This window comes from Typopeltis vanoorti, chromosome 19 (genome assembly GCF_054136105.1).
Source record: "Typopeltis vanoorti isolate ZY-2024b chromosome 19, IOZ_Tvanoo_1.0, whole genome shotgun sequence".
Lineage (NCBI taxonomy): Eukaryota > Metazoa > Arthropoda > Arachnida > Uropygi > Thelyphonidae > Typopeltis > Typopeltis vanoorti.
The window spans coordinates 1553675-1574194 of record NC_143567.1 but is presented as its reverse complement, the minus strand read 5'-3'; the positions used below and the strand labels follow the sequence as shown (position 1 = coordinate 1574194).

Sequence of the window (20520 nt, the reverse complement as noted above, 5' to 3'; positions counted from 1 at the left end):
AATTTTATTAAAATCCTAGGGAATTTTTTAGCTATGTGGCCAGTAGGAGGAGAAATGACTGTGGAAGAATGACATTGCAGGATAAAAATGGGAATAGAGTGACTGATGAGGAGGACATAGTGGAATTGTTCAATGAATACTTTATTGAAGTAATTCATCCTGGAGGAGTAAATTTTAATACCAGAGGGATAGGGCATGTTCGAGGTTTAGAAGTGCAGGAGGAGAGTGTGTTCCAGATGCTGAGTACTCTGGATGTCAGTAAAGCTGTGGGATTGGATGGTATTTCACCACGAGTTTTGAGAGAATGTGCTAAAATACTGACAGCTCCTTTGACCTGGGTTTTCAATGAAAGTCTGGATATGGGAAGGAAGGTAGTGCCATTGGATAAGGGTGGTAGCAGACTGGAAGTATCTAATTATAGGCCAGTTTGTGTGTCATCAGTAGTTGTTAAGATCTTCGAGAAATTAGTCAGGGACGGCATACAGCATTGGGCAAATGAGAGTAATGTTATAATAAGTTTAGTTTAATCCTTTATCCAAGTGTGAGCAAACAAAGTTTGTGCCAGAAAATATCTTCAGGACTGAGGTAAGGTAGTTCAACACTGGGCAACTCGCAGCAAAGGTGGATCAAACTCTCAACTCCTTGTCTCAGTATCTCCCATAATGCACAGCACATCTCCTTGCAGACATGTATACTGCTATGCATTTAGGGAAGGGCCACTACCTATACCGGGTTCGACCTTTATTGAGGTCTTGTCAGTGGGAGCTGACGACAAGGAGTTGAGAGCTCGATCCACCTTTGCTGCGAGTTGTCCGGTGTTGTACTACCTTACCTCAGTCCTGAAGATATTTTCAGGTTCAAACTTTGTTTGCTCACACCTGGATAAAGGATTAAACTAAATTTATTATATTCTAACCAAGTGAAAAATAAACTTTCAAACATCTTTCTCTGAATCGAGAGTAATTTAATAATAAATGGGCCAAAAATAAACTATAGGTAAGGATGACCTCTCCTATTGCTTCTGCCTTAGTATCTCCACTCTGGGCCTGGCTCCCACTGACAAGACCTCAATAAAGGTGGGTATGGGTAGTGGCCCTTCCCTTTGTTGTGTCGTCCCTCTTGCTAATTGATCCATTTATGTTGGTTTGATGGACTTATCCTTATTTCTTTAAATTCCGTTTTTTTTTTTTTTTTGTTAGATGCTGATCCGAATATAAAGAAATTTATATTATACTGCACCACTCTATATTCAGGTTAGTCTATATAATACAGACGAATCAATCATCAACTAACTTTTGCAATCTCACTTTATCATCAACTAACTTTTGCAATCTCACTTTTTACATCATTTAAGGCTTCTGCAAGGTTCGAATAAGTTTTATGAGCAGTGCAATGAAGAAAAATTAGGCAAACAACAAATGAATTCAATAAAATAAACATTTAATGCAGGGTTATAGAACATGTACATTTAAGCATAATTTTCTAAGCAAGATAATCTAATTAAATAATATTCAAAATATCTCTGAGATACTAGTAACCTCTCGGTTTGGTTTAAAGATTGAAGTTAAATTTACAGATCTTATTCTCCAACGCTTAAATACTATTATCACAACTTGTCTCTATTCAATGAGATAATTCAATTCTTTTATACATCAACTTAGTTCAAATACTCATAACAAACATAAAACATTAGGCATTAAACATTCAGCTGTCAATTCTATATTCTTCCGAATAATTGAAAATGGTTCACACAGTTCAGTGTTTCCAGAATTTTACAGTAATTATTCTTAAGGTAGAATTCTCTAATTCCCTCTTCATCAACATACACTTAATTTAATTATGAGGCAGTTATCATTTCAAGGGGGAAACACTTTAAAGCTCCATACTTCGGTTATTTTTAGCAGAACGCCACAGTTAATGTTAAGATATATCAGGTGGAGCTAACTCTTATTCCTTCTTGCTGAAATATAAAAAAGGACTGCTCTTACCGGGTTACACCTTTTACACACTGGATTCACTATAGGCTCATTTAAAACTGTAGTTAACTATTACTTTGAAGTAACACTATTCAAAAGAAATCTTCACTATAATAACTGAAATATTAAACATAGAGCTTCACAAGTCTTGACGTGCTCGTTTTAGGTAATCTACTTATTCCTTATTTTCTTCTATGCATTAAATTCAACTTTGCACTATTCTTCCTGAAAACAATTGGAATTCGTCGTAATTTTAGAATTCCGTAGAAATATTCCGAATTGCCTATTAATTTCCCAGTCCTTTCTTAATCTATTTTGGCATTTCCCATATCCCCTTACTGCCACCCGTTACTTCACTCCTTGCTGTCCTGAATGCTTCTTCTCACTTTACTTTCGTTTTCCAATTAAAATCGTTCGTTCTTCCCACCAAAATCCGGTTCTAGCCAGTTCAGCTTACATCTGCTGGCTTCACTCCATATCACAGCCGTTCACGTTCTAAACATGCGCTTACTAAAAACAAACTCCGTTTCTCCTTCAGCAGCAAATCAAATGCATTCAGAAGAATTGCATAAAATCACTCTTACATACAGAAATAAAAAAAAGATATATCACAATTCATATAATATGCATTTAAATTTGCTTAGACACAGTTTCTTATAATAAATTTTATAGAATAAACTAAATAAAATGAATGACATATTTATATAGAGTCTGTCATTATTATTACATATTCTAAGATTAAATAATAAATTAATAACAAACAAAACTCAAAGCATTTATATGAATAATATATTACAAACAAGAGACTAACAACAAATGATATTTACAAGTCTTGCTTATAACATGGCGGATTATGTTAAATGTGAATGAAGTATTAAAACATACAAAATATCTTCATTCACAATTTAACACCTTAATGCATAGCAGTATACATGTCTGCAAGGAGATGTGCTGTGCATTATGGGAGATACTGAGACAAGGAGTTGAGAGCTAGATCCACCTTTGCTGCAAGTTGCTCGGTGTTGTACTACCTTACCTCAGTCCTGAAGATATTTTCAGGCGCAAACTTTGTTTGCTCACACTTGGATAAAGGATTAAACTAAATTTATTATAGTTTAACCAAGCGAAAAATAAACTTTCAGAGTAATGTTATCTGCGAGAGTCAACATGGATTTGCGAAGGAGCGCTCTTGTTTTAGTAATATGCTAGCATTTTTTATTATTATTATTATTCAGGCCTCCATGGAGTCAAAAGACTCATCGTGAGAGGTCCTTTCTAAGAAACATAAGTCTGTCAAGACTCATCGAGGGAGGTCCCTTCTAGGAAACACAAAATCTATCATACCACTCCTTAAACGCATTGACCATTCTCGCTCTCACCACTCAATCAGGTAATGCAATCCATGGTTCAACCACCCTCCATGCAAAGAAACCACTCCTCGCCCTCTTTCTCACAGTTTCTTTTCGTAACTTCCGGGGATGGCCCTTTTCATGACTCCTTCCTGCTGTTCAACCAAATGAAAGAACTCCCCAGTGTCAACCCTGTAACCACTTCTCAACAGTTTAAAAGTTTCAATCATATCACCTCTCCTCCTTCTATCCACCAAACTCTGCAGTCCACACTCCCTCAGCCAATCCTCATAACTAACATTGTACAGTCCTGAAACCATCTTTGTTATCCGCCTCTGTATCCTTCCCACAGTTAATTTATCACCTTCAAATCCTGGGGACCAGATCTGAGAACAATAGTCTAAGTGTGGTCTGATCAGAGTTATACAATGGAATGATAACCCTTTTATCTATGCAGGTCAGTGTCCTTCTCATTATTGCAGCAATCCCCTGTGTTACCTTCACTACCTTTGCAATATGTCCACTAAATTTCAGGTTTCTATCAATCATCAACCCCAAATCTCTTGTCACCCCCTACTTCCTCCAGTTTAACTCCTCCCATAGAGTATGCAGCATCCCATCGATGTGTCCCAAACCTCAAGACCTTACATTTTGCTGCATTAAACCGACACCCCCATTCATTTGCCCATCTATCTAGCTTATTCAAATTCTCTTGTGCAGGGCTACCACATCTGCACTATTACTAATAACCCTTCCCAGCTTTCCATCATCCGAAAACAACTGAATATCCCCTTGCAATCCATGGACAATGTCATTAATATAAAGGTTAAACAATATAGGTCCCAGTACTGAGCCCTCTGGAATCCCACTTGCAACCTTCTGCCTCTTTGATATTGCTCCACCATACACAATTCTCTGATACCTATCGGACAGCCAATCCTGAATCCAGTTGACCAATCTGACATCCAGACCCATGTGCTGCAACTTGAATATCAGCTTATCATGTGCCACCATGTCAAATGCCTTTGCTAAGTCTAGGAAAATGGCAGTACAGTCATACCCCAACTGATGTGAATCTGAAGTTACGTGGTTTCTTATATGTACATATTCCCATCCCACTTCACGCCTCACCACTAGTCGTATCTTTCAGGTGCCGGCCGCATTCGCTAGTGTCGCACATGCTGTGAACAAGCACTGACGTGTTTTGCGTGGTCTCCATTCATACCTGATTTTTATAGTCTACAAACCTTGCGATTGTTTCATGTTATGTTCTTGATAAAAAATTTATCACATAAAAAATAATAATGTCATCCAAAAGAAGGAAGTCCGATTTTGATATAGCTAGCAAGAAAAGAAAAATATCGACTTCTGAAACAAAACTCAACATTATTAAGGATTTTGAAGGTGGAATGAAAATTTGTGAGCTAGCAAAGAAGTTCAATCTACAAGAATTCACAGTAAGAACAATCATAAAAGAAAGATTTACCGATTTTGGAGGACATAGATTCTAACGAGGAACGAATTATAACCACAAGGCAAGGAATAAAAAAATAATTAGTTTGCTATGAAGAAATTTTGCATGACAAGAAAACGACATTATGCCATCAGACGAATCTATTAGATTTTATGAAACCATCGACAACGAAATACTTTCTTTTCTTTATGTACGAAAAACTACAATTATGATTATATTTCTTAAAAAATATAGGTGTTTTTGTAAACCTTTGGTCCCAATTGTATGTTTGTATATATAAATTATATGCAAAATTATACCCCGATTTAAGCGAATTCAACTTACGCGCTTTTTGTTGGTCTCACCTACCGTGTAACTTCGGATTTTACTGTATATGCCTTTTCCTCATCTAATGCTCTTGTAACTTTATTATAAAAGGTTAGCATATTGCTAAAACAAGAGCACCCCCTTCACAAATCCTTGTTGACTCTCAGAGATAACATTACCCTCATCTGCCCAGTGCTGTATATGGTCCCTCACTATTTGTTCAAGATCTTACTAACTACTGATGACACACAAACTGGCCTATAATTAGACACTTCCAGTCTCTTACTACCCTTATGCAATGGCATTATCTTACCTTCCTTCCATTCCATGGGCACCTTTCCCGCAGCCAGACTTTCATTGAAAACCCAGATCAAAGGCACTGTCAGTCTCCTTAGCACATTCTCTCAAAACTCGTGGTGAAATATCATCCAATCCCACAGCTTTACTGACATCCAGAGTACTCAGTATTTGGAACACACTCTCCTCCTGCACCTCTAAACCTCAAACCTGCCCCATCCCTCTAGTATTCAAATTGACTCCTCAAGGATGAAATACTCCAATGAAGTGTTCATTGAACAATTCCTCAATGTCATTCGTCCCCAGTCATTTCTCCTCCTACTGGCCACATAGCTAAAAAATTCCCTAGGATTTTCCTTGGATCTAAGGGCCAATCTTTTCTCATATTCCAGTTTCGCCTTCCTTACCATACTAGTCACTCTCCTGGCTTATGTCTTATATTCTTCATGCATCTTCTCTTCACTTGTGTCCTTATATCTCTTCCATAGCCTCTTTTTTTAGCATGCAGTTCCTGTTTAATATTGTTTGTCATCCACTTTACTCCAAATTGTGTCCTCTTCTTCACTCGTGGAATACAGCCTTCCATTGCTGCTAACAAATATTCCTTCACAATTTCCCAAGCACTAAAGATATCCCGGCCTTCTAATTCCTTCCTCCGCAAAACGTCTCTAAGTTGACGTCTAAGACTATTATAGTCACCTGCTTTATAATTCCACATACGTTCCTGTCTCTGATACTCCTGCATGTCTATTAATTTTCCAAGTCAAAACCATATGATCACTCTCACCAACTGGTGGGAGAGATGTCATCTCAGTTATTATCAGCTCTTCTGATGCTATAACCAAATCTAAAACTCTTGAACCTCTTGTTCCCTCTGTTACATGTTGCCTAAGACATTTGTCCCTCAAGAATTCTAGAAATTCCATTCCCTTATTGCTACATGCATCTTCCTCTCCCCAATTTATACTGCTGTTCAAAATCTCCCATAACAATGATTCTTCTTGCACTTGCCATGCTCAACTGTCTCAACATCTCCTGGTCCCCACCCTCTGTGCTCCTTGGTCTGTAACAACACCCCTAAATATCCTGTCTTGCCCACCTCCACCTCACACCATATGCTTTCATAATCATTAATGTCACAGCCTTCCGAAGCCTCCACTCTTAGAGGACACGGGTCGTCACTTATCATAAGCAGTACTCCACCACTACGCTTTCCCTTCCTATCCTGCCGAAAAATGCTGTACCCAGCAACTTCTATTCTTGTTATTATATCCTCTTCTGTCAACCATGTTTCGGTGTTCCCAATAATCTTTGGCCAGGCTGATGCTATCAGTGCCGTCAATTCCTCTCCCTTATTCCGAATACTCCTGGCATTAGTATAAAACATAAAAATGCCATTGTTTCTATACCCAGCATTATCCTGTATAGACTCCACTCTGCTCAGCGTTACGTGATGTCGTCCCCCCCTTCTCTGAAATTTCCATTCCCAGAGGACACACTGACTCGTTCAGAACAGCAATCTGTCTAGATGCCTCTATCCTTCCTCATTCAAATGCAAGCAGTCTCTCGCATACAATTCCTCTCTGTTCTAAAACGCACTCAAAGCATCCACATATGGTGAATGAAGTGGAGGTGAATAGTCTATTACAAAATGTCAATGTGAATACAACTGTGGAAGCCTCATGTTGTACGTGAAGTGGCTAAAGAATTGTCATTGCCCTTGACCATTTTGTTTAATTTGAGTCTCTGGTCTGGGTTAGTCCCGAGGGGGTAGAAAGAGGGGAATATAGTTCCACTGCATAAAGGAGGTTCCAAGACTGCTGTTGTATATTACCGACTGATCAGCATATCAGGAATTGTTGTCAAGGTCTTGGAGAAAATAGTCAGGAGGAAAAGACAGGATTGGATAGATGAAAATGGGATACAGCATGGGTTTTGTGAAGGGTAGATCATGCCTCAGTAACTTGCTCACGTTTTATAACACAGTGATGGCTGAACTTGATAAGGGTAATGGGTTTACAGTGATTCTACTGGACCTTGCTAAGGACTTTGCAGGATACCACATGAAATTCTAATCAGTAAACTTCAGCATATGGGGATGGATATAAGGTTGTGAGATGGATAGGAGGGGTTGATGGAGAGCTATCAGAGAGTGGTTTATTCTGCAGTAGAGTGCAGAAGACGGCCTGTGACTAGTGGTGTGCCGCAGGGTTCTGTTCTTGGACCACTACTGTTCAATTTGTTCATTAACGATATAGGAAAGGATCTGAGAGGAAGTGTTCATTTGTTTGTTGTGTAGAGCAATAGTGAGTGCACAGGATGTCAAAATTTTGCAGGATGATTTGGATAGTTCGGAGGACTGGGCAAAGGAGAATGGATGTCAATTCAATGTGGCAAAATGTTAGGTTATGTGTTTTGGGGTGAAAAGATTAGCAATAGTATATATCACATTGGTGGAACTGTATTCCAGGAGATTGATGAGGCCAGGGATTTGAAAGTGTTGGTGGATAGGGAGTTGAAGTTTAGGGGCACATCGCAAAAGTGGCTAAATCAGCTCATCAACTCACTTGGTTGTTGAAAAATACTTTGATGAGTAGAAACAAGCAAGTTATTGTACCTCTGTACCGAGCCTTGATAAGATCTCATCTCAACTACTGTGCCCAGATTTGGTCATCTAGGTTTCTTCTTGATGGAGAGGAGGTGGAAAGGATCCAGAGATGAGTGACCAAGATGATAACAGGTCTATGGAATACAGTGGTACCTCGGATTGCGAGTAACTTGGTCTGCGATTGTTTCGCAAGACGAGCAAAAATTTTTAATAAATTTTAACTTGATAAACGAGCGACGTCTTGCAATACGAGTACTGTATTACCTATACACTTTGTCTGCTGAGCGTCACGTGATCACAAGCCACTCAGGATTGTGGGTAATCGTCTCACATGCACGGTCTGAGTCGGCATACCTCATTCGTAGGAGTCAACATTCGTGCTAGCATTGTGACCACGTGTGTATGCGTAATGCATTTTTTTATTTTGTGTCCATATGTAGTGACTGTTCTTTATTAACTATACTACGACAATGGCCCCAATGAAGAAAAGGGTTGAAAGAAGTGGCATCCATAGTGTTGTGAGGCACGGAGAGGCTGCGAGTTCGGGTGCAAAGGCAGCTGTGGCATTTGTTGCCAAGTTTCAGAAGTTCATGGTTTCCGAGTGTTACCTGCCGCAACAAGTTTTTAATTGCGATGAGATAGATAGCAGTGATTCTGTTAGTGACAATGAAAGTCATCCTACCCAATACAATTAATTGTATTTACTGTAATATGTAATTGTAATGTAATTAATAAATTCGATTACTTTTTGTATTTTGTATTAATCATTTTTATATGAATATTTTTGAGTTTTGGATTGAATCATCTGAGTTTCTATTATTTCTTATGGGGAAATTCGCTTTGATATACGAGTGCTTTGGATTACAAGCACGTTTCCGGAACGAATTATGCTCGCAAACCAAGGTACCACTGTATACCTTATGAGAACAGGTTGAACATTTGTGGGTTGCAGAAATTGGTTGATAGGCGGGAAAGGGGTGATATGAGTGAGACATTCAAATTACTGAAGGGTTTCTATAAGATTAATTCAGAAAATAATTTTGAGAATTGGACTGGTGGCAGGAGGACTAGAGACTATACATGGAAGCTGGGCAAGAATGTGGTTAGCAAGGGTGTTAGAGCTAGGTTTTTTACTTGGAGAGTGGTGAATGAGTGGAATAAGCTGCCAGAGTCTGTTGTGGGTGCCTTGGCTGTGAATGAGTTCAAGGCAAGGTATGATAGATACTGTGTGAATGTCAAATAGTTGTTCTTGACATGATATTAGGGCCTCCTCAATGAGTCTATGGACTTCTTGGAGTTGCCCGTAATAATAATATTCCAATCCTCTCTCCTGACCCATTCTCGCTATTATGCCATTTAATATCACCGCTCTTCTGCTCAGCTCCTGACTGTCGTACCTAGGCAACACACACTGCCTAGTGGTGAATGAGTGGAATAAGCTGCCAAAGTCTGTTGTGGGTGCCTTGGCTGTGAATGAGTTCAAGGCAAGGTATGATAGATACTGTGTGAATGTCAAATAGTTGTTCTTGACATGATGTTAAGGCCTCCCTCAATGAGTCTGTGGACTCCTTGGAGTTGCCCATAATAATAATAATATTCCGATCCTCTCTTCTGACCCATTCTCGCTATTATGCCATTCAATATCACCGCTCTTCTGCTCAGCTCGTCACTATCATACCTAGGCAACACACACACCATCTTTCCTCTCTGTGTTTTCTTTCATACACCCTCAAGCAAGAAACTCATATTTCTTGCTGCCCTACTTACATTACCACTCAAGTCATTTGTTCCTACCATCACAATCATTCATCTGCCCTTTCACCTCTCCTAATTGTGCCGCACTTTCTATCATTCCTCCTGGCAAACACTCCTCATGCATCCTATCTTGAACACCACGGATTATTGAACAGCAATACCACCGTATTCCTCGATTGCTCACATGCATCCCTCACGCTCTCTTTTGTAACACTTTCTCTCTGTGCTCCCCTACTTACCTGCCTTCCTGACATCACTCTATCCCTAGTCCCTGTGCTCCCTTGCATTCCTCTCATTCGCTCTCTCCTGCTGTTTCCATTCTTTCCTCTTCTATCATTCCTATATCTGACACTCATTTCCTCACTTCCACTTATCCTATTCTCACCTCTTTTATCATTCATAGTATTCAGTCATCATTCATTCTATCATTATAATAAAGTTACAAGAGCAGTAGATGGGAGAAAGGATATACTGCCATTTTTTTGGATATAACGAATGCATTTGACAGGGTGCCACATGATAAGCTGATATTTAAGTTGCAGCACATGGGTCTGGATCTCAGGTTGGTCAACTGGATTTAGGATTGGCTGTCTGATAGGTATCAGAGAGTTGTGTATGGTGGGGCAGTTTCAAGGAGCCAGAGGGTTACAAGTGGGGGTCCCACAGGACGTCAGTTGTTTGCAGATGATATGAAGCTGGGAAGGGTTATTAATAATAGTGCAGATGTGGTAGCCCTGCCCAAGAGGATTTGAATAAGCTAGACAGATGGGGAAATGAATGGGGGTGTCGGTTTAATGCAGCAAAATGTAAGGTCTTGAGGTTTGGGACACATCGATGGGACGCTGCATACTCTATTGGAAGAGCTATACTGGAGGAAGTAGGGGAGACAAGAGATCTGGTGTTGATGATTGATAGAAACCTGAAATTTAGGGGACATATTGCAAAGGTGGTGAAGGTAACACAGAGGATTGCTGCAATAATTAGAAGGACACTGACCAGCAGAGATAAAAGAGTTATCATTCCGTTGTATGACTGTGTGACTATTGTTCACAGATTTGGTCCCAGGATTTGAAGGGGATAAATCAACTGTAGAAAGGGTGCAAAGGCAGATAAGAAAGATGGTTTCAGGACTGTATAATGTTAGTTATGAAGATCGGCTGAGGGAATGTGGACTGCAGAGTTTGGTGAATAGAAGAAGGAGAGGTGATATAATTGTGGGTTTTAAGCTGTTGAGTAGTGGTTACTGGGTTAACACTGGGGAGTTCTTTCACTTGGTTGAACAGCTTGAAGGAGTGATGACAAGGGGCCATCCCTGGAAGTTACGAAAGGAAACTGTGAGCACGAGGATGAGGAGTGGTTTCTTTGCATGGAGGGGTGGTTGAACCATGGAATGCATTGCCTGATAGAGTGGTGAGAGTTAGAACGGTCAAAGAGTGGTATAATAGACTGTGTGTTTCCTAAGAGGGACTTCCCACAATGAGTCTTGATAGACTGTGTTTCCTAGGAAAGACCTCCCGCAATGAATCTTTTGACTCCATGGAGGCCTGAATAGCAATAATAGTAGTAATTACTTGCTACATAGAAAAAAAACTCTTTTGGATTTACTTTGGCCTGCTTAGCTAATTTTTTCCCAATCTTATTTAGCCTTCAATACTAGTTATCTTACTTGCTTGTGCTTCAAACTTCTCATGGGTATGCTGATTTGGGTTTGGCTTCCACTGATGAGATCTCAATAAAGGTCAAAACAGGTAGTGACCCTTCCCATAATGCATAACATTATACATGTCCATAAGGATATGTGCCTTGCATTATGGGATACTGTTGTGTCCCAATTTATGATTATTATTCTATCTAGTGAAATTCTGCTTATCTATATTCAACTTTTATCTATGTATGAGATATCACCCTAAAATACAAATATTTAAGCTATTTCTCCCCTTAGTGTCCCTAATATTTATATTATACTGCGCCTTTTGGGACATTTAGTTTGAGATATTAAATACAAAAACAAGGAGCAATTACTAAAATATGTCTGAATGTGAAACAATATTGCAGTCGTGACCCTCTATCTCGTAACTTAACACATTAATCTCCCACCTGATTAGGTTCGTACGTTTTTCAAGTGATGCATTGGGCAGCAATTTCAGACAACTGTTTTATCAATGAACAAAGGTTTATTAAACTCATTAGCATGGTACAATTCAATTTCTAATATAATTCAATTCAATACTAAGAAAATATTTACAAAATAACATTAGCTAATCACAAGTATTTGGCTAAGATCCTATATGGGTATTACAATCATGCCGCCATAACAAATTCAACACATACAATCATATGTATAATCCCAGATCTAATTAACACCTTAGTTAACCCTATATTAGTCTGAATATACACTATATGCTGTAGCACATGGACATATGTGATCAATTCATGCTATTTAACTATCCAAAACTATGTAGATTAAATTATCCTTTCACTGTACTAACACATAACTTTGACATTTAAAACTTTCCTGTACGTTACAATACACATGCATAATTCTCAGGACACATGAATACCTATATAATTAATATTAAACAAGCATACTCTCAGTATAATCAGTCATGTACTAAAGTCCTAGTATGATTTTCCTTAGTCTCTTCAACATTTCAGTAAGAGAATAATGATTACAATTACAGACGATTTTCAGTTAACACGAGATTTTTACAGTACCTTTTTCTCTTGAGTTTTCTATATTGGCCTCTACCTTTTTCCGATTGTACTATCCTGGTATGATCTCGCCTATAATCGGTCACTCCTAAGTTCTTTTGGCATTAAACTGTGCTTATGTGATCTTTACTTTTCATACTTGAATTAAGAACACACTTTAGAAGCGTCTATACCATGGCTGTGAAACTCACCACGTGGACACCAACTTCTTTACAGATTTCCCTTTCTCGTAGTTGTCACTGGATGATGAAACACATAGATAATACCTTCTTTCCTTTAGCTAAATGGCATTCCTCGTTTCTTACCATAGGAAATACAGAATCGAAATCCCGCTCACTTTTGTTTCCTTGTTGTGACGACGGAGATAACTCCAAATCCGCTACTCAGGAAAATCACGTGAAACCTATACAAAAAAGCTCGTGAAGAAACTCTCCAGAAAAAAAGTCTCGTGAGTGGGGTTTCTAACCCTTTTATACCTTGACCCCTACTGGCACCTTCTTTAATTTCTTTTCTCCGCCCCGTACTGGATTCGACTTCACCGACCAATTAGGGTGGCGTTTTTCTGCCAAACATCCTGAGGTCGGCAAGCATGCGACTCACACGTGACGATGTCCAAATCCGGGAATTGACCCTGAACGATAGTCTATTGTTTTTCTTTTGCTAGCCTCTAAATTAATCCCACCTCCAAATTTTCTAAGAATTTCATTAATATTTTAATCTCTAGCCTCTCACATGCAATTTCTTATGACTAATCCTTTCTGTCTTACTTAGCTAAATTTTTTTTTTTATATCACAACTGTAATATATTCCTTCTTTTACTATTTAGTTCAAGAAACACTTTTTTTGTTATATATTTTACTTGGATGCAAGAATATTTTTCTTTCTTTAAATAATTTCTATATTAGCTTTTATACAGGGGTTTTATTTTATTTTCTCTTCATGTTACACCATGAAAACTGGAAATTCCACATAGTGAAGGTATCAGGGTGTAACAATACTAAGACAAGTGATGTGAAGTCAATAGCTTCTATATTCGAGTTGCCCAGTCATTAAGTTACTTCACTCACAAACTTTGTTTGCTTACACTTTGATAAAGAATTAACCTCCTCACCAGCCATTATGGATAAAATGCACATCCTCATATGCTTTGTATCCATCATATATTTCAATGTAATATCAATGGTATTACAATTTTAATATGCATTTTGCATCCATGATAACCTTGACGTCTTGGCCAGTAGCATGGTTAAATCAAGAATATAATTTCTTGGCATCTTTAATTTATTTGCTAGTCATGCATTTAATCCCTACTTAATTTATCCTCCTTACCTTGGTTATGCACTTAGATACTGCTTTGCTCAAACAATTCCTTGACCACTTCCCATGCACTAATGACATTTATTCCATGTAGTTTCTTATGTCATGTCACTGCACCAAGTTGCCTCCTAAGTTTGTCATAATCGCCATCTTTGTAGTTCTGCACCTTTTCTTGAATGAAATTTCTACAGAAATTAAAGATACCAAGAATTTATATACTTGGTTTAATCCTTTAGCCAAATGTAAGCAAACACAGTTTGCATCTGAAGTACTTTCAGGACTCGGGCAACTTGTATATAGAAGCTAATGACTTCACATCACTTGCCTTAGTATAATGCAAAGCCCATATCCTTACGGATATGTATATAATGCTATTCATTATGGGAAGGGTCACTACCCAGACTGGTTTCAACCTTTATTGAGGTCTCATCAGTGGGAGGTTGAAGGTTGAAGTAATGCAGAAGTCATATTTTCATATACGAGTAGCCAAAAGGTGTCGCACCTTATTATTAAGATATTCTGGATTAGAGACGGTTGGTTGAAGTTTTTCCACTTGGTTATAGTATAAATTAAAGATACCAAGACGTTATATACTCTGTATCCTTTACCACCTGGAGATAATCATCATCAATTTCATTATATATATATATTTTTTTTTTTTATGAAAAAAAAAAAAAAAAATTGAATGACTAGAACCGAGATTTAATTAAAAAGGTTTTAATATAAACACACTAGTTTCGGCCTGTAACAGCCTTCTTCAGGTGACATTATAAAAGAAAAAACACTAAACATTGAGGGTTAAAAGACTATGAACAACATAGACAGTCTTTATACATAATTAGCATGAAAACGTTGTAGTTGTATTTGAAGCTGTTCTTTCATTTGTTGCATTGTTGGGAGAGTGCGTGCTTGCTGCATCACGTGAACGCCAGTACATGATTACAGCTGAATGACTATCTGGGAGGTTGTAGCTTAAGTTGTTATTTAGATGAACAGGATTGAAGATGATTTCTCTCGATTCCACAATTTTTCTCTCTATTTCGTCACTGCAATGGAAGATGTTTGTAGATTTTTCCCAGCAGACTTTGTGACTTTGGTTATCATCATTAGGATTAGCCGAGAAGAGGATATGACTTGATAATGCTCTTGTAAGTAATGTCTCTCATGTGTTCTTCCATACGCATTTCGACAGATTTGTCTGTCTGCCCGAAATAAGGAATATCGCAGTCACATAATATTTTATATTCGCCAGGGTATTTGAGTTGATGATGATAAGGTTTTGGGTGGCTAATTAAGGAACGGATCTTTGGAAGTGGAGTGAACAAGGTTCTGATATTGTATTTTTTTAGAACTTTTGCTAATTTATGTGAAACAGTACTTATGTAAGGAATAGATATATTGCTTTTGAATCTATTTGATGACTGACTGTGCAAATATCTGTTGGTATGTGTGGGTTTTCTATATATCGATATTTTTAGTTTACCAGAAAAGCAAGTCAGTTTGACATCAAGAAAAGGCAAGGAATTATCCGTTTCAAGCTCAGCAGTAAACTTAATACTTTGATGTCAGCTATTGAGATGTTCGAGGAAAACCATAAGGGATTCATGTCCATGGCTCCAAACAATGAAGACATCATCCACATAATGTTTCCAAACTTTAGGTGTTAAAATAAAGGATGAGATAGCCTTGGTTTCAAAATCTTCTAAGTAAATATTTGCAAGAACCAGAGATAAAGGATTACCCATAGCCAGTCCATGATTTTGTTTGTATATATTATCTTGAAATTTGAAGTAACCGGACCTGATGCAATGTGTAAGCAAGGCTAACATTTTTTTGGATAACTTGTATAAGTTATCCAAAAAATATATTATCAAGAACAACCTCCCAGCTGTAATCATGTAATCACTGTAATCACTGGCGTTCACGTGATGCAGCAAGCACGCACTCTCCCAACAATGCAACAAATGAAAGAACAGCTTCAAATACAACTACAATGTTTTCATGCTAATTATGTATAAAGACTGTCTATGTTGTTCATAGTCTTTTAACCCTCAATGTTTAGTGTTTTTTCTGTTATAATGTCACCTGAAGAAGGCTGTTACAGGCCGAAACTAGTAGTGTGTTTATATTAAAACCTTTTTAATTAAATCTCGGTTCTAGTCATTCAATTTTTTTTCATAAAACTATGTATGTTAACCGAGTCAATGATCATTCTGTCATATATATATATATATATATATATATACGTTAAAGATACCAAGCAAATTTAAACCTGGTTTTACTCCATTTCCCAAGTAAGCAAACAGACTAAAAGTCAAGTTTGCGCCTGCAATTGATGCAAGTCTAACTGATCCCACAGGTAGTGCAGGAATTGCATCAATTGCAGGCGCAAACTTGACTTTTAGTCTGTTTGCTTACTTGGGAAATGGAGTAAAACCAGGTTTAAATTTGCTTGGTATCTTTAACATATATTTATACCCAAGGTAAAAATACTTTCTACATATATATATACATACATATATATATATACATACATATATATATATACATACACACACATCCATCCATCCATCCTCAAAGGGTGTACTGGTTACAACAGTTCAGTATAATTGAGTTTACAATATTAGTAATATCCTATCAACCCATCTAGAGATCTTCTTGGCATTTCCTCTAACTAAGGAAGGTTTACTTTAGCAGTGGCAATACTAGCCAGATATGCCAGAGCTACTTTTGTGGAAATGGGCTATATTGCAATAAGGTGGGAATGACTTGACTGTGAGAAGTTACTTCCTGCTATTCAGGATTATTCGCTTGTTTGCTGTTGAATATTATACTGTGGCTTCGTTTCCCTGCTCACTGTTCCTTGAATATAACATCTTGTATTTGTTATTTAGAAGAATTTTTTCTGTTTTTGTCTGTTTTGGTAACATCAGTGTTAAAACAGATAGTACTTATTGACCTGGTAGTACTTCTATGTTTTACCAGTACCATTGTGTTCTGTTGATTTCTCTTATGTATTGTCTATCATTAATTCTGAAAGATTGATTTGGAATTTTTTCCAGATGCTGATTTAGTTTATTTTAGGTTATTCCATAACAAAAACATCTGGGGCTCTGTAACTGGGAGACTCCCCATCTGGCATGAAATTACGTGTGTCCTTATCTGGTTTGGTTCAAGCCAATAAAAATGCAGTTAGATCTTCTAAATACAAAATTGCCGCCTGCCCTTTTTTGTTTGTTCAGTGTCCATTGACATACCACCTAACCAGGTGCATCACATGTGGTGATTGGACATTGGATTAGACTCCACAATTGTTCTTTGCATTTTTAAAGAGCTACATGGAGTTCTTTAATTAATTAAAAATATTAATATTTGTGGCATAAGTTGGACACACTGCAGAACATTTTTCTTTATAAGTCCTTCCACCTATGAAAGTTAGTTTGTAAAATTCCACCTATTAATACCATGGACAAGCCAAGGTTTCACTACCATTTTTTTTTTTATTTATTTTTGTTTCAATTCTTTCTTTAATTATTTATTTATTTTGCATTTTTTTAAAGTTGTTTTTGATGTAGTCCAGAAATTCTGCTTGAAATCAAACATGAAGCTTTTTCAAGCCCCTTCAGGCTGCCAATAAGCTAAGCATTGTTCTCACTTTGGGTGATGAAGTTCATCTCCCACCTAAAAGCAATCATGTCAGTGCCACAGCAGCAGATAATCCTACCAATCATGCTAGCAAATTTGGAAGCAGAAGTTCTATATCTTAGCACTGATATACTATCATCATGGAAACATTATTTCTAATCCATCTGGGATGCATGAAATTATTTTATATATTACATCAGTAGAGTTGTCAAATCACTGAAATGACAAGTCAGTATATTACTTTTCAGTTTAAATAATCAGAATTAAGTATTACAAGTACAGTATAGTCATGTAAACAAGTTTGTCTCTGTTAAAAGAAAGATATTTCCTCCTTACAATGTAGAAAAGAATTGAAACATTTTTAAAAATGTAGTTAACAATTTAGACTAATTCCTTATCGAGGAGACAAGTAATTCAGTAGTCATTAATGATTAGTCTGTATTAATATCACACTTAAGTATTATGTAGCATTTTTGACAGTGTATCACACAATATAGACAAACAGATTTCCTATCCTTTATTCATTTTATTTGTGAATAACAGTCAGGATTGACAATGGCTTCAAAAATTAAAGGACTTGTTAGTAAGAAGAAACGCCGTTACCGAGAAGATGGATTTGATTTGGATTTGACATGTATCCTTTTTTGTTGTTGTTTATCAAGATCTTCTGTGTGAAATTTCTGTTTAAATTATGAATTTGGCAGGATGATAGTTTTATTGTAATTAGCTGTCTCGGCTATAATGCTATCACATATGTACCCTTCAACAATTTCTATCATCACCATTAAATTCCTAGAACAGTTCCTATACATAGGAACTATATATTTAGGAACTGTTCACTTCACAATATAGACCGAAGGGGTTAATGTATCCATTAACCCCTTCTTTGTCTATATTTAACCTTTTGTTATAATTTATTTGCAGAGAGTAAGCTAAGTATATTTATAATTGTTTATTGCTTGATTAGAATCTTTTGGATTCCTATCCAAAATGGTGCACTAACTTCAAAATTAACATGAATTCCAAAGAATGAAGCTTATCTATAAAAAAAAAAAAAAAAAAAAATGCAAATGTTTACCGTAAATGTGTGTGTGTATGTGTGTGTGTAGCAGTATGATTCAGTATATTATTATCATCATCTGTCATAATTACCATCCTTATAGCCCAATATAAACTCTTTCTTGATGAAGAATTCCACATGTTTAGCAACTTCCTAGAACAAGACTGCATGGTCACTTTCCCCAGTTGATAGATGGTCTACTTTGTTTATGGATATATTTTTTGATGCCATTTCCAGATCAAGCACTCTCGAACCCCCCTGGTTCCCTTCATTAACTGCTGTTTCAGGTAATTATCTGTTAGCAACTGTATAACTTCCACTTCCATCTTGCCTTGACTCCTTTTTTTGCCATTCTAATCTATGTCCCCATAGTTGAAGCCCCTCATACTAATTGATCGGCTTGCCACTCATTGTGCTAATCTGTTGATCCACACTTTCCTGTGGATCCCTTGGTCTCTACAGCAACCAGTAATTTATTTTGTCCTGTTTGCCTCTATCTCACACCATCTGCACCATTTCCCTCGAGACCTAAAATCTTCTTTAACTTGTAATTTCAGATATCAACAATACCTGAACTCCTTTCCTATTCTCTCTTTCTCCCTGAAAATACAGTATCCTTTACATTCTATCCTGTAACTATATCATTTTCTGTCAACCAGGTCTCACTAATTCATATAATTTTTGATAAAGTTGAACTGGCCAATGCTAAAAAATCCTTCTCCCTTATTTCTGATACTTCTAGCATTCATGTACATGCATTTCAGTGTCCCCATTCTGATTTGAAATGTGTGACATTGCTTTCAGCATTGCATCATCATTTCTGTATATCAGGAGTGGCTGAATCCACACTTGACTGATCCCACATTAACAACCTCTCACTGAAGAACGATTTCGAAACATCTAACTCCAAAACCATTCAATTCATTCCATACATATATAAAGTGCACATCTTTTCACCTGCACAATCTTCTCATTGACTCATTTGCAATCATGGCCCTTCTTTTCAGTTCAGTCCTGTCATACCGAGGCAGCATACTCTCGTTCTTTACTATCTCCCTCTTTTTTTACTTCTATCAGCAACTCTTTCATATCTTCACTTATAGCATATTTTCTCACCTTTCAAATCATTCAAAACAATCAATTCTTTCACTTCCCCCTCTTCTGAAAACTAACAGCTTCACTAACATCCTTGATCTTCACACTTGGGATACATGCTTTTGTCACTTTCTCATTAAATATATACCTTGTATCCTCAAATCTGTATACAATAGTTTCTCTTTATTTTTAGTATCTCTCACTTTCATACTTTTCCCCCAGTCACTTTTTCTTTCATTCTCCTTCCTGGTATACTACACGACATGAATTTCTCCAGTCCGTGATGATATGATACAGCACAGCACACAAAAACAATACTGAACTTAAACAGCCCCTTCAGTAGATGTGGTATGACATATGCCATTCAACTGTATGCACATTAATAGGAGAGCACGTGTAGAGAGTACACCATTATTACATTTAGCTGTAGCAGTGGTGTCGACGTTGGAAGAAATGTACTTTCCGCTCATGGCAAAAACATGATGTTAAAAAAGAGTTTCATCATGTCATTATATATTAACAGGATTAAAGAATTTAAAATATTTCAAGTTAAAAACTTTGAAGGAAAAACATAGATTTAATCCAAGGAATTAGAAAATTAAAATAAGAGTTAAAAGTAAAAGTCTTAATATGTTATAATAAGGGGAAAAAACATATCATTATAAATTCAGATCTAAGTTCGTAATCCAGGTCACAGCTTCAGGAGCCCCTTGTAAAAAGTCATTCTGGTCATTCTGATAAACACGGAAGGTGCATTCTTTTACAATATGTGGCATAGTCTGTTGTGGAGCACCACAGTCACATTCTGGAGATGTTCATTTTTTGTTTTGTCCATGGTTTGTCCGAACCCTATTTAGTACTGTCCAGGTTTTGTGAGGTAGATCTGATCCTGTAATGATTTGATCCCCTTTAAAGATGTTATGCAA

General features: G+C 37.1%; 1 protein-coding gene across 1 annotated transcript in view; it reads left to right on the top strand.

The window, feature by feature from the left end:
* The first annotated feature begins 1245 nt into the window (after nucleotides 1-1245).
* Nucleotides 1246-20520, top strand: part of LOC150095815 (phosphatidylinositol 3,4,5-trisphosphate 3-phosphatase and dual-specificity protein phosphatase PTEN-like) — a 248026-nt gene continuing 228751 nt past the window's right edge. The window contains exons 1-2 of the mRNA XM_090408810.1: nucleotides 1246-1253; nucleotides 17983-18073. Of these exons, the coding sequence (XP_090264936.1) occupies nucleotides 17995-18073 (79 nt within the window). The 5' untranslated portion in view covers nucleotides 1246-1253; nucleotides 17983-17994. The remainder of the gene's footprint in view (nucleotides 1254-17982; nucleotides 18074-20520) is intronic.